Genomic DNA, 14,780 nt, shown 5'->3' on the forward strand with positions numbered 1-14,780 from the left:
GGTTTATCCCCGGAGCAGCTGCAGGGGCGCGGCTGAAGGCCCGGCCTGCGCTCCGTGTGTTTAAGATCATTCATGTTATTTCCCCTTGAGGAAAATAATTACGTCTTGTGTTCCCGTGTATTTGAATATCATCGATGTAATTCTCATTCTTTTGATCTGATGCCCCCTTTTTTTAACTCAGTTTCTTTTTAGGTAAAAATGAAACCCAGAAAAGGAGGCAGATTTAAGTCTTCCTTTAAATTGAAACAAAAAGGCATCGAAGTAATAGGAAAATGGAAAACTGTGCCAATAGACCCCAGTCTATTTGCTGATGAGGACTTCAGAGATATAGTTTGCTTAGAGGAACTTACAGAGTACAAACTAGTAAATTCTTCTGAAGTGGGGAAAGTGAAAGAGAAGAAGAGAAAAGCTGAGAGTGTTTCAGAAGAAGGCAGTGAGGAGGAGGAAGAACCTGTTGTCCCTCCCAAAAAGAAAAAGAAAACCAAAGATTTGAGAAGGAAACCAGATAAAAGTGGTGATCCTAATGCAACAGGAATTGATGTGCCAGTTGATAAAGAGGCAAAGTGTGATGAAATAATTGAAGTGGCAAATTGCGAGGACCACGGACATGTGGCTGAGAGCGCTTCAGTTACAAAAGATGCTCCAAAGAAAAAGAAAAAGAAGGCTTCTCAAGCTCAAGAAGGTCTTCCATCTGTAACTACTTCTAAAAAAGTTAAAAACTGGACAACAGAAGTTTTATCTGCCTCAACCGATCACAAAGCTGATGTGTCTGCATGGAAAGACTTGTTTGTACCTGAACCAGTGTTGCGGGCCTTGAGCTACCTGGGGTTTAGTGCTCCGACTCCTATTCAGGCCTTGGCCCTGCCTTCTGCCATCCGGGATAATATGGATGTTCTTGGTGCTGCAGAAACAGGTACAAATCTGTTTAAACTGATTGTACATGCTGAGAGCTTCCCATCTGCCCTCCTAAATGCAGCTTATTGTTACAAGTTTTGACATGTAACAGAGGAAGCATTTATATGTAGGAGAAGAGCTCGCGTCTTCTGCATGTCCAGTATATTAGTAATGATTCATCATGGAGTATCAAACCTTTGTAACTTGCAAGCACAGAATGTTACATCTTTCCAGTGTGCAAAGCCTTGAAGTCTAAGTGAGATTTTATGCTCTTGACAGAAGTTTCTTTTTCTGTTGTTTCTCAAATTGTTTCCTGTTTTGGAACTGTAAGGCAGAATTATTGAAACAGAGTCATGTTCCCATGCCAAGGCAAAACAGAGAACTAGGTTCCCCTGAAGATGATTCAGTACTAGCTTGGAGTGGTAACCAGGCACAGTGTTAGGCATGGTCAGTATGCCCTAGGCCTTTATTGTGGGAAAACAGGCCCACCCAGTGCCCTGGCTCTGGAATTGGCCTGTACATTGTCAGCAGCCCTTCTCACTGCTTATGCTTGAAGTATTACATCAATGCATTAACTGGAAAGGTGCTGTCTCTCGTACAGCTTGTGATCAGCTCACACCTTTGTCTTTGAGCATTGCTAGCCTTTGTGAAATTGATACAGCTTCTTTTATACTTAAACAATGCTGTGAAGTCTCAGAGCATTACTTTAACTTTCCTTGCTTTTCATACCTTTGAAGTTTTGTCATCTTTAGCTATGCAACATTTTTTTTTTCCCCATAGAAACTAAAAATAGGAAGCAAAATTGGAAGCTGCATTCATTTAAAGGCTTCTTCTGCATTCTTCTCATCTGTTCCAGTTGCCTTATCTTACTGCTTGTCTTTGTAAAGCCATTTGCTGCTCTAGAGCGTGAAGGTATAGTAACTAATAAGATATGCAGGCATTTGCATTTTTATTTTAATTAGAAGCTAGGTTGGTGCTGTTAGCTTTAATAAGATTAGAAAGCCCTGCAGGGAGTGTTTTTGGAAATGGAACTGAAAATTTAAATGTTTTTTGGTGGTGAAAAAAAGTGCCATTTTCGCAGTGCTGGAGAGCAAATCCCTCTCTAGCTGCAGAATGCAAAGCATGGTTGGTGGCAGGTTGTGTTGTTGCTCTCTGATCTTGCATAACCCTGAGGTGTAGTAGGACTGTGTTTTGCTCATTTATTTTCTTCTTTCATGCGAGAAAGTCAGGTTCTCTCCAGAGAGCCCAGTGGGTCATCAGTGTAGGCACTTGAGAGAAGATGGGGACAATTGGAGGTGCTGCAGCTGGGAGAGGCTGAGACTTGCCAGCTGTTGTTTCTACATCCTGCAGCTTCCCTTAGCATTGGGCCTAAGGGAGGAAGGTGACAGGGGAAATAACTATTCGTCTTCCCTGTTTGGTAGCAATGTAAGGGGAATGGCAAGGTTTTGATATGGCAGGAGATCCCTGTGGAGATCAGATGCAGGGAATGGCAAGGCTGCTTGATTTTGCAGTGGATCTAACCAATTCTCTTCACTACCATGTAAAACTAGTGAAGTTTTTGGTTAAGGAACCAAATTTTATCTCTGTAAAAATCTTACAACTTAAAACCATTTAAAAGAGCATGAATTAGCTTAAGCTATAGTATCTGGGAATACAAAGATGTGCTTTTCTTCTGGTTTTGCAGGCGTGACTAGGGTATGTGATCTGTATGTTGTGAAGATAATGTGCCCTGTGAGGTGATTATTTGCTTAATTTGTGGGTGACTGTAGTACCTGCAGAACAGTCCTGATTATCACAGCCATAGTCTAGCTTGGTGCAGTACTGACATTTGCACCAGCCAAACTGCATTACATTTAATTCAAGATCAGCAGTGTACTTCACCTTAAAAACAGATGTTCTGGTAATACAGAATCTTATTGTGTAAATCTGCAAATGCAGATTGTAAACATTTTCTGCTTCAAGTAGAGAAGTCGTAAGAGATTTCCCAGAGAGGCAGAAAGGTGAGAAAGTGGATACGAGGAGACTTTGCAGCAGCCTTGGTGCTCAAGGAATTGAGATGAAATTTCCAGAGGACTGCTTCCCAGCAGTGGCCTGTTACAGGAATGCTGTAGTAGTGTCTTGTGCTCTGGATGCTGCTTTTGTGATCAATGAAATGATATTTGTGAGAACCTTAACTGGGCTGGATGTGCTACTAGGCTTCTCCTAACATCCTCTCCTGGGTTTTAGCTGAGGCAGAGCCAGGTTTCTTTTTAGTAGCTAGAATAGCGCTGTGTTTTGGTTTCAGCCTGGGAAAGTGAAACCACCACCCGTCTTTATTAGTGACGAGTAGTTCAGAAGGGAATATGTGGCAGGGATGTGACTTGCAGTTTGGTGCAGTGAACCCCTGAAATTCAAGTCAGGGGAGCACTTTTGTATTTGAAAACCCCTTTATCTCCAAAGTGGATAATCCGTTTTAAATCAGATTTATGTGTTTTGATTTTAAAAATGTGATCTTGTGATAGATCAGGAAATTAGGTGGTAGAGTATTTCAAAATACAGTTTCTTAGAAAATCATGAACTCAGTGCTATAAATTGAAGATGGAAGCAAATCCTTCAAGTACATTCCAGTTTGTCCTTGGCCTCATTTGCTGTTCCTTTATTTGGAGAACATTGATCAGAACTGTCAATTAGGGCATGGTATTCTCCTTACGGGCATACGGTTCTTTAAAAATATCTTGGCTGCAACTGCAGCTTTGAAAAACCACTTTCAGAACAAATGAATCTGCCTGACCTGCTAGAGATTGGAAAAATACCTGTTCCCCAGGAAGTGTGCTGCTAGTGACCTCAAGGAGATGTATAAAGGGAACAGGAGGAAAGAAGCTATTGCTGCAAGTTTCTGGTCTTGCAAAGATCAGGAGTTTGTGTCAGTTACAACTGTATGTTTTAAGAACAGTGTGTGATTGGCTGTTGCTTTTCTCATCTTTTCAAATAAATGACTTATCGGTCTGTATTATTCTTCTTGTTTGGTTTTTTATAGGAAGCGGCAAAACGCTTGCATTTGCAATTCCAATGATTCACTCTGTGCTGCAGTGGCAAAAATCAAACAGCTCAACAACCAGAAATGACAGTCTTTCTAAAGAGTCCCATCAGCATCATGATGAAACAAGATGGGAAAATGAGGATGAAGCAGAAAAACTAACCCATCAGCAGGCTGAAGATAGTGGAGATGAAGCTGATGCATCTTTCACAACAGGCTGTGTAAAGGTGCTGGAAAATTTTGAATTTGATTCCAGTGACAGAACACATACTGCTGGCTCCCATAAAAAGAAACCTCTTTTAGGACTGGTCCTTACTCCCACGAGAGAATTGGCTGTACAAGTAAAACACCACATTGATGCAGTTGCAAAGTTTACAGGTACGTAGACCCCACAGGCCATATCCCAGGTTATGTTGGGTTTGGATCTTGGCGTTGGTGTTGAACCAGAATGTGTGCCAGTTTCCTCCACATTAGAAAACTGGAGTGGCTTTTGAAGGGCTAGGATTTGTAGTTACTAATGTTTGAGAAGTGCATTAAGATTCCTCAGTGAGATGCATATGGAAGCAAACAGTTAATGTGGGATATTTTGCTTTAAAATGTTTCTTTCATCAAATAGCTATTGACTCATGCTGTAGCAACATAGAATCAGTACTAGATACCCAGCCACAGCTAACTTTGTCCTGATTTTGGATGATGTAGGTTATATATTAAAAAAATATATTTTTTTATATATATAGATATTTATACATATTTTTCATAATTTCCTTTTTTGACAGATACATCAATCTATATGGATTATATATATATATATAAAAAAAATTTTGCTCTATCTATCAAAAAATAAATTATGATCATAAATTTTAAGGGTAGAAGGCATTGCTGGATTGTCTGACCTGACTTACCTCTTACAACAGACAAACCACAGCATATTTCATGCCTGATTAAATAAATTCCATCCTGTTTCTTTCTCTCCCAAACCAGAGGTCAGCACATCTGTTAAGTGAATGAGTGAGGATGTGAAACTGTTCAAGATGGGGACAACTGTGAAAAACTCCCCACTACTCCAATAGTAGTGATTTTTTATTTATTGAAGATGATAAGTAGTGCAGTGAACTGCTTTTAAGCACATCTTCCTTTGGTGTCTATATATCCTGCTGTGCTCATCAGTTTACAGCTGATTACAAGGCTAATTTTAAATTCTAGCCTGAAATCATCGATTTATGTCAGTATGGTTCTGATAGGAGCAGTGCTATGTGTGTATAAAAATCTGCCCAAGTGATGTATATGCCCAAGTTGCTGCAGCAGGAGAGAAGATGTTTTGATGTGGGCTTTCTTTAATGCCTCAAACTCACTCTGAAAAAAATCCCCACCTGGAAGCATGGGGTTCCACCAGTTGTAGGGAAGAGAGATCTGTGGTAGCTTGGATACAGGAGGAATCTTGCACAGTAGCATTGACTTTGTCACGGGTCAGTGTGTCCTTTGAAGAAGTAGGGTGAAGTAAGCTGTGTGTGGAGTCTGCTTCCAGAGCTAAACCCCTTTTAGTCCCTGAGCAAATTGCTTAAAGCTAACTTAGGGTCTATACGCTACTGTGCAGTCCAGAGAATCACTAATTGGGCAGGAGCATTCTTGTTAGGATTATTGCATAGTCAATGAGCAGCTATTAGTAAGACAAGCATTTCTCAGTCTTATTTTTGGAGGGGCCTGTTGGTTATTCATAACAGAAACATGCTTATTCATGCAGATATAACTGACAAAACATGGGATTCTGGAGTACAAGTAAACAAAGCTAACAGCTATGGAGGATATACATGATTCTCCCTGTTATTGGAAGACAGGTGCACTAAAAGAAAGATTACTTTATTTTTGGTGTCTAACTAGAATGAGGCTTTTTCTGTAGAATTGAGAGCATTGCTGTGTGTTCAGTGTTATATAAACCCCCTGAAGTTTCCTGGCCAAAATGCTTGCTGAACGTTGTGATACAGACTTTTTAAAATACTTCTTTGAGTGGCTGTATGTAAAGACATTCACTGATAAATTAGTGAGATAAAAGCTATTATTTATGTGTTCTAGGCATTAAGACTGCAATTCTAGTTGGGGGCATGGCTGCACAGAAGCAAGAACGTGTGCTGAATCGAAAGCCAGAAATTGTAATTGCAACCCCAGGCCGTCTGTGGGAGTTAGTTAAAGAGAGACACCCACATCTTTCCAATCTTCGGCAGCTCAGGTAAAGGTGCCTTCTACACTAACTGCTGGATACTGAACTGGGCATCACTGCATACTGGTTATGTTTACTAACTGATTAATAATTAAGACTACATAAGATCACTTACTTCTTTGCCAGAGTGTTTTTTTGAAATGTACAGTGGTTATACTGATGGAGGGAAATGTCAGTTAAAGCCAGTATCAAACACCTCTTTTTTCCTTTAGAAACCTCACTTTAAGCATATGTGGAAGGCTGCTGTAGCTATCCCAGCATACCTGGTGTTCCTTTGGGTTTTACATGCAGAACTTCCCTTATGTGTCTAGTAGGAAAGGTTCTTTTGAAGTGTATCAGATTTGTATTTATCTGCACAAGTATATTTTTACTGTGTGTTTTCTATTTGACAGGTGCCTTGTAATTGATGAAGCAGACAGAATGGTTGAGAAAGGTCACTTCTTAGAGCTGTCTCAGTTGCTGGAAATCTTAAATGATTCACAGTATAACCCTCAACGACAGACTTTCGTTTTTTCTGCCACTTTGACTTTAGTCCATCAGACTCCCACAAGAGTTTTACAGAAAAAGAATGCTAAAAAGATGGACAAGAAGACCAAACTGGAATTGTTAATGGAAAAAGTAGGAATAAAGGGCAAACCCAAAGTGATAGACTTAACCAGGAAAGAGGCTACTGTTGAGACTCTGACAGAAACCAGAATCCACTGTAATACAAACGAGAAGGACTATTATCTCTATTACTTTCTTCTCCAGTATCCAGGAAGAACCATGGTCTTTGCAAACAGCATAGACTGTGTAAAACGCCTCAGTTCTCTCCTCACAATCTTAAATTGTGATCCTCTTCCTTTGCATGCCAACATGCACCAAAAGCAGAGGCTGAAAAACCTGGAAAGGTTTGCTGAGCGAGAGAGGTGAGTTGATTTTCTGCTTCCTAGTAGGGAAAACCGGAAATCATGTAAAATGTAGTGGGGAGGGGAAGCAGATCTCTTAGAACAGGAACAGGTTGGGGAAGTTTGCTGGGGATGTGAGTCTCCTGTTCATGAGCCCAGCTTATTAACAATTTGAGATGTGGTTTCACAGGATGGTTGATGAACTGGAGTGAATTCAGTGGAGGGCCACTAAGATGGTCAAGAAACACTGGCTTTGTAAGGGGAGAGGCTGAGGGCACTGGGTTTGTTTCACCTGTGAAAAAGACTTTGTGGGGACCTAATGGCAGCCTTCTGATATCTTAAAAGGAGGTTATCAAGAAGATGGAGCCAGGCTGTTCACAGTGGTGCGTGGTAGGAGGATAAGGGAAAATGGGTGCAAGTTGAAATGAGAGGTTTAGGCTTGATACAAGAAAGAGCTTTTTCTCTGTGAGGACAGTCAGGCAGTGGAACAGGCTGCTTGTTCTTGGAGGTTTTCGAGGCTCAGTTGGATAAAGCCCTGAGCAATGTGGTCCAGCCATATAGCTCATCCTGCTTTGAGGAGGAGGCTGGACTAGAGACCTCCTGACGTCCCTTGGAGTCTGAATTATCCTGTGGCCTGGCAGCTCACTGCTGCTGAAGGGGCTGTTTCCTGCCCTGTTTTCAGCTGTATGCTTTTATAACCATCCTGCACACCTCTCTGCCCCTGTCCCCTGGCTCTGCAACTCATTTGATCCTTCTGTAAGTTGTTTCATCTCACTAAGCCATCAGAAAACTAGACACTTTTTGATGGGTTAGGGATTTGTGGGTTTAGTTAGATGAGCTTCCTGAGGGTCAAAGTATCCTAGGGCAATGCAAGAGCAGGGGCAGTTGTGCCTTTCAGCAGCAGTGGGCAGTCAGGTTTACCCAGGCAGGCCTGTCCTGCCATTTAAGAATTAATGTTTCCTGCTGGCTTTGGGATGGTCTTTGGCAGGAGGCTGGTGGTCTCAGTACTTCCATAATCCAGAAGCCTCACAGCCCTTGCATGCTGTCTGACTGCATGGGAATTTGTACCTTGGTAATAGACTTAGGCAGGGAGAACAGAGGTTGAATTGCTGTGACAGATCTGCAGTATCCCTTGGCAAAACGTAGTATCGACAGCATTGGCCTGAGCCAGACGGGGCATTTTCAGAGACTGCAGATTTTCAAGTCATGAAGAAATCTATGAGACCATCTGTCATAACCTCCTGCAGATTGCAGGCACAGAATTTCTGCTTTGAACCTTGTAGCAATAGAGTATGCCATAAAATCTTAACAAATTGTGTTGCCTACAAGTAGCTTGTTTCAGTTGCTGGGAGATTTTTTTTTTTAAATGAATTGTTCCATACTCTAGGGAGACTTTTGTCTCTGTGGTAGACTTTATATTAAATTATGACTTTTTTGAGTAGTTCTTCATTTCTGGGGGTAAGGAGAAATACTAATTGTCAGAACAGAATCCCTCCTTTATATTTCTAGCTTTTAATTTATTGAGAGAACTTATTTGAGTAATAACTTGATAGAATATATTTCAGCCCTAAAAACCTGTTATTTAAATCTATAATGTTAATAATGTGATTTTTCTCAACTAGTGAAACTTGTAATAACATGCTTGTCCTGCCAAAAGATCAACAGTGTTTTAATGGTATGGTCATATCAGGGTAAAGATATTTTTAAACCCAGCCTGGGCAGAGCACTAAAAAATGCAATGAAGGGGAACATACCCCACTTCCAAGTGGTTGGTTTGGGTCACTGAATAGCGATGTGCATTAGCATTCCTGTGAATTGGGAAAGAATAAAAGCATAGGAAAACAGGATCCAGCAAGACAGTGAATTTCTTTATTGCAAACAGAATAGACCTGCTGAAGGTAATATATGCATTTTTTTTCTTTTACGTTAATAATTGCTGTTTCAAGACTGCCTCTGATGTAATATTGGGTATAATTTTCTGTAAGGGCAAACAAATAGCATTATTTCCAGCAGATAATATAGTACAAATCTATTCCTTAAATTGCTGTGGTAGAATTCTAGGTCACTGTATTTTATGTTCCTTGGCAGATGGTTTACTCTTCAATTTTATGTTCATTAAATGTTATCACTTTCTCAGCTGTGTCCTCCTGACAACAGATGTTGCAGCTCGTGGTCTTGATATTCCCAACGTGCAGCATGTCATCCATTACCAGGTTAAATATTTTAATGTTTTTGCTTTTACTGGTTTGATTTTGAAATAAGCTTTTGCCAATCCAAACCCTGAACACTATAAAGCTGTGATTCTTGGTCCTGTGGATAGGATAGTCCCAAGTATAGAGATTTAATAATTATTAATTTAACTGTCCTTAGTGCTTTGTACTTAAGGATCTCATTGCTGCAGTGACCAACTGTGGTAGGTAGTACTTCATGAATGTGTGATTATATATGAGAAATGACATAACAGATACAATTCTCCTTGCTTTTTGCTTAACTTTAATATCCAAAAGTGTCAAATGACTCAGCCCTATAACTCTTCTCAGAGGACACATATGATTTTTTCCTGCTTTGCAAATGAAATGATAGAGGGTCAGACTCACAAAAGATTATGGAAGGAAGAACACTGGACCAGAGAACAAAAAGTGTCTCTAGACATGATCTTTTACTTTCCCTTCAGCTGTGTTACATGCAATGTACTGTGTGTGTATAAAACCAGTATTCTCTGGTAACCTCTTGGCCAAACCATTGCAGCTGCTGCTGCCTTTTCATGGCCAGCTCCATGGTTTTTCTGAATACTTGCAGGTCCCTCGTACTTCTGAGCTATACGTGCACAGAAGCGGCAGAACAGCCCGAGCTGCCAATGAAGGCCTGAGCCTACTGCTGATTGGTCCTGATGACTTGATCAATTTTAGGAAAATTTATAAAACATTGAAGAAGAGTGAAGAGCTGCCATTTTTCCCAGTTGATACCAAGTGCATGACTTCTATCAAGGTAAAGAAACAACGTCTTTGTATCCTGAACAGTTGCTTGCATACTTGTATTACTGCATTGCCCATCAGGTGCTTTGCAGGTTTCAGATTAAATTTACTTGTCATGTCCTGAATTTGAAAATGAAGTTAATAACGCTTTTTTTTTTTTTTTTAAGCAATATTTGTGATTTCTCCTCACTAACTGACCCAAGAAGGGTGTTTAGACATAAACATCACTTACATTTTTCTTACATGTTGTTATGTGTATATCTCCTGACTAGATTCCCAAAAACAATACGGGGAAGTGAGTATGTTTTGTGGCTGGGGAGCTGGGAGGGCTCTGTTAAGTATGTTGTTTAAAGCCTCTTGTCCTGGGAACAGACTAGAGAATAGTAGCAGGTCCAGGGATCCTCAGTGGTCTTTATCTGCCTCTTCTCAGTTGAAGTAGTAAATGGTCTGCTTTTCTAAAAGTATGTATACAATGAGGCCACAGCTGCCACTGAACCCTGTCAAACCAGGTATATATTCTTTTTCTGGGTTATTACCCATTTTAAGGAGAATTCAGTCATTCACTAACTCACAAGGTAGACAATGGTTAGGATTTACAAACCAATATATTTTAGAAAGCATCTAGTCACCACAGATTTTCTGACTTTCAAATAAGAGGCCATTTCATGTCTCAGTGTTCTCTTAACAGTTTGGGTGACATCAGTCATGTACAAATGGGACGTTTAAATACTGCATTTGAAAGGAATCCAGCTGCAGTTGAAGTGTCTGAATATTGCATTGAAAACAGGAGAAAAATCCAAGCAATCATATAATGCAACAGGTATCTCCCTTATGGTGTTGTGGTTCATGTTTAACCACGTGGCTGGGACTGAGCCCAGGGTCTACGCCAGTGGCAGCAGCACTATCTTTGCCCTGGGAATGAGGTCAGCAAAGCCCAGGCTTGCTGCAAATGAGGTATTTAGTGTGTGAGTCTTTTGGGAGATGCAGCTTTCTGAAAGAGGAAGAAGATCAAAGAAATGCTTCCACAGACTCTTGCTAGTAACAAAGATAATTTTTTTCCCCCCCATCTTTCCCACCACCCCCTTCCACGTGCCAAATGTTTCTGGTTACTGTAAGAAATCTGTTGTTTTTAGAGTGTTTCTTCAGAGGTCCCTTCTGTGTTTCTTCATGAGTAGTTCTTGGCTCTTACCATGCTCTGTCAATTAATGGGCAAATAAATATTGTTTCCACACTTAAATTTTCCTGCCACCATCTCACAATCTTCTCTCCTATCCATAATAGAGTTCCTCTCCTGAGAAAAGATGTCTTTGTAATTGTAATTATAGGCTCCAGCCTCCTAGGCCCTTCACGTGGTCAGGTCTCATTTACACTTTGCCCTGGGCTTAATCAGAAAGCCATTGGAGTTGGGGCTGTAGTGCTGCTGGTTCTTTGTCACTCCCTTTGGCACACTCCTTCCCTGGTTCTGTGTGCCTTCATTCAAGTTCAGGAAAAATCTGAAGGTATTTCACACTTGAGAGGAATAGAATAGGTGAAGCAGGGTAGAAGAGAGACCAAAAGAGGACTCAAGATTTACAAAGATGTAAAAACTATTTAAAATTTCTTACAGTGATCTAAGGAGAAGTGAGTGACTTGTTTTTAGTCAACTGCAAGTTTAATTTCTTCTCTTTCTGCCTTTTAATTATCCTGGCAGTTCTGACTGGTGCTGTTACTGTGTAGCACCAGACTATTGCGTTTGGGTGGTCTGGGTGTCCTGCACAGGGTCTGTTTTGTGCAACCACAGGCACATTCCAAACAGCAGAATTTGCTGCTGGGTTGATTATCATTTACTGTCAGTGCAGATTTTCTTTCCATAATGAATTAGTTATTTAAGACAGCTTGGCCCAGCTGGAAGCCTGTAGGTCAGGTTAGATTTGCCGGACATCTTTGTTGCACCTGTGTGCAGCTGGGAAGGAGGACAGGACATTTTGTCCTGTGCCTAAACAACGTCAGGTGCATTTCTGAATATATTAATAGCTCCTTCTGTATGGCCTGCAGGAGCTTACTTCTTCAGAGTGGCATAAAGCTAGCGGCTCCTCCTTACTGCTGAGACTAGTAACTTTGAGATCCAGCTGTACTATGTAAATGTGTAACTTGGAAATGGTTGGTATCTGAACCGTGATTTGTCCTTGATGTCTCTGAAATGTTTGTAATGTTTCATTTAAAGAACAAGTTTATATTCAGGCATGTTGAGTAACTGATGTCTTAGAAGTCAGATTCTATCATAGATCTGAAGAAAGAAAACACTTTAGCAAATTATGACGTCTGTATTGCTTGGGGCATCTGCTGGAGTGGCAGTAGGGAACAAAAGTGTCTCTGCACCTCAGTTGCATTGTAATGCATGCTCTCAAACACTGATTCTACTGAAGTGCCCCACATCTAAACCCCATCATAATGCCTAAAATGTACTTTTGTTGCAGGAACGGATGAATTTGGCACGGCAGATTGAAAAGGCAGAATTCTTCAACAGTCGGGCAAAGCAACACAACTCCTGGCTCCAGCAAGCTGCAGAGGCTCTTGAGATTGATCTTGATGATGATATGTTTATGGGCAAGTAGAAATGCTTGTTTATGAGTATACTCAGTTGGTCCCATAGCACTGGTGTCCAGAAGAAGCCTCACCATGCCAGAGGAACTCTTAAAGCCTGCAGGGCAGAAGGGAAAGTAAAGGAGTGTGATTACTTAGTATGTGGTGTTGCTGGCGTTTTCAGAATGATTGTGCAGTAGATAGCACTGGAGCTGAGAGAGTGACGTGTGACAGTACTGGCAAGTTATAGACAAGTCCACATGTCATAGCACAAGAACTGTTTAGCTTCTGGCAAATATTTTAGTGTAATCTAACAGCCCAGTATGTCCTGATTGAGTCTTGTCCCCTCTGTGTCAAAGAAAAAGCTGTTTCTCCACTTCTGCTTATCTCTCCCACCTCCCTGTAGTCAGGCAGCAGGACGGGACCCTGACAGCTCTGTGTGGGAACACCCAGGAAGCACTAGCAAACACCAGAAATTGTGAGCCTTGTGTAGGTTGAGTTGTGTGGGCTAAATGGCCAATAGTTATGTTCAAGTTGCTGAGGTTTTTGGTGGTGTGTGAGAAGTAAATAATTTCTTATATTTTTAAAATTAAATGTTCTGCAGGCTGTGCCTGAGAGAATGTGTAGGGCTGTACAGCTACAGGTGCCTATTAGTTCAATGCCATGAAGCTTTGCACTCCTCAGATGCACTGTAAAGTGCCACATTGTGTTCAGATTTTAGGGGCTGAAGGTATGATTTCCTACCAGTTCTTTGAAGGCATGCTGAATAGAGGTGCTGCCTGGGTCGCTTCAGCTTAAACTGTATCTTAACTTGTTAGCTGCTAAATACACAGGTGCCTTTAATTTTGAAGCTTGTTCAGTTTTATTTTTTTCTTTCCTTTATTCATGGGTGGACTAGGCTGTTTCAGCCACTTACCAAGCAAATACTAATCTCTGTCCAAACTGTTCAGGAGTGCTCTCAAATAATTACCACTCTGCTGTCTTGTTTTGACATAATCTGAGTATACTGTGCTTTGAAATTAGTTTCAAAACAGAACATCCAGTCCAAGTAAGTTGTGGCTCTCCAAAAGTGAAGCACTTTGTAATTGCTACCCAAAATCTTGCCAGATTCATGCTTTAAAATGTATTTAGTCTCTGATTCTTCTGTAGCTTGTTGGAGACTGATTAAAATCTGTCATTCCTCCCATAAATGAAATGCCTCTTACACTGTTACAAAGGATTTGATAATGTTCTTTCCATTTACATTACAGCAACCTTGGTTTCATTTATTCTCTCTAGTTCAGGCCTCTGACCCTATTAACTGTCTCCAGTCTTCTCTATGCCCTTCTTTCTCCTATATTATTAAATCTGAGTACCTCATTGTTTTTTATGTATAAGGAGGCTTCCTGTTTTACAGGTGCTGAAATGAGACATGCATAAAGTAACAAAACACACAGAAGAAGCTTCTGCCTGAGCTAGAAGCCCTAGGTTAATGCCTTAGCTTCTGGGCCCCTTTTCCTTTTGTTCCTGAGTCTGTTCTGTGTTGAGAGCCAACTGAATGATTTAGCATAATGATACCTGGGCTATAGTTGCTCAGTAATAAAGATTCCTCTTGATCTTGTTATCTTGTGGGCAGCCTGGGTGATCTCAAAGTGTCACAGATGACTGGGAGACTATATGGGAGTTGAGTGACCTTGTTAGAGAAAGAAAGATAACATTAGTGTCTGCCCCTAGCACTACAAAAGACTAGTGAAAAAGGCCAATGCATGTTTTTCTCTTGTTGTAATATTCTATATCTTTGATTTCTGCCCCAAGGAAGAAAACCTGATGAGCAAGAAGAAAACCAGAAGCAAAAGATGCTGAAGGGGATGAAAAAACAACTAAAACATATGTTGTCCCAGCCACTGTTTAAAGTTGTTATGAAAACCAAGTACCCAACACAGTCTGGAAAACTACTCCTGCCTCAGACATCAGTGGGCACTTCAGAATCTGCTCTGGGTACTGTGTCCAAACAACAAGCCAAGAAGAAGAAATCAATAAAATTAAATTAGATAACTGAGCAAGATCACTCAGTGTGACAGAAGTAAGGACAATCCTTATCAAGGCTGTCAGTGCTTATGAAGGAGCTCGGCTAGAAGACACGTAGTCTCAGAGGATGTTGCCTTTGTCTTGGTTGTGCAGGCACAAAGGAAAATGTTGATTTAAAGGGTTCTGTTAGCATGCAGTTAGTTACTGTTGAATGTTGTTTTGAA

At 40.8% G+C, this 14,780-nt stretch overlaps 1 protein-coding gene across 1 annotated transcript; it reads left to right on the plus strand.

The window, feature by feature from the left end:
• Positions 1 to 198: 198 nt before the first annotated feature.
• On the plus strand, positions 199 to 14,579 carry DDX24 (DEAD-box helicase 24). The gene is made up of 8 exons (XM_010166149.1): positions 199 to 913; positions 3,911 to 4,288; positions 5,981 to 6,134; positions 6,518 to 7,033; positions 9,150 to 9,225; positions 9,812 to 10,000; positions 12,444 to 12,577; positions 14,348 to 14,579. Exons 1-8 carry the CDS (start codon positions 199 to 201, stop codon positions 14,577 to 14,579), a joined length of 2,394 nt encoding a protein of 797 aa, XP_010164451.1.
• The last annotated feature ends 201 nt before the right edge of the window (positions 14,580 to 14,780 follow it).

Source organism: Antrostomus carolinensis, unplaced genomic scaffold (genome assembly GCF_000700745.2).
Source record: "Antrostomus carolinensis isolate BGI_N321 unplaced genomic scaffold, ASM70074v2 scaffold44594, whole genome shotgun sequence".
Lineage (NCBI taxonomy): Eukaryota > Metazoa > Chordata > Aves > Caprimulgiformes > Caprimulgidae > Antrostomus > Antrostomus carolinensis.

Excerpts from the sequence above, each read along its gene's own strand:
- DDX24 (XM_010166149.1), top strand. The coding sequence starts at position 199 with ATGAAACCCAGAAAAGGAGGCAGATTTAAGTCTTCCTTTAAATTGAAA. Across the intron at positions 6,135-6,517 it reads TCCAATCTTCGGCAGCTCAG|GTGCCTTGTAATTGATGAAG; the intron begins GTAAAGGTGCCT and ends TCTATTTGACAG. Across the intron at positions 7,034-9,149 it reads AGGTTTGCTGAGCGAGAGAG|CTGTGTCCTCCTGACAACAG; the intron begins GTGAGTTGATTT and ends TCACTTTCTCAG.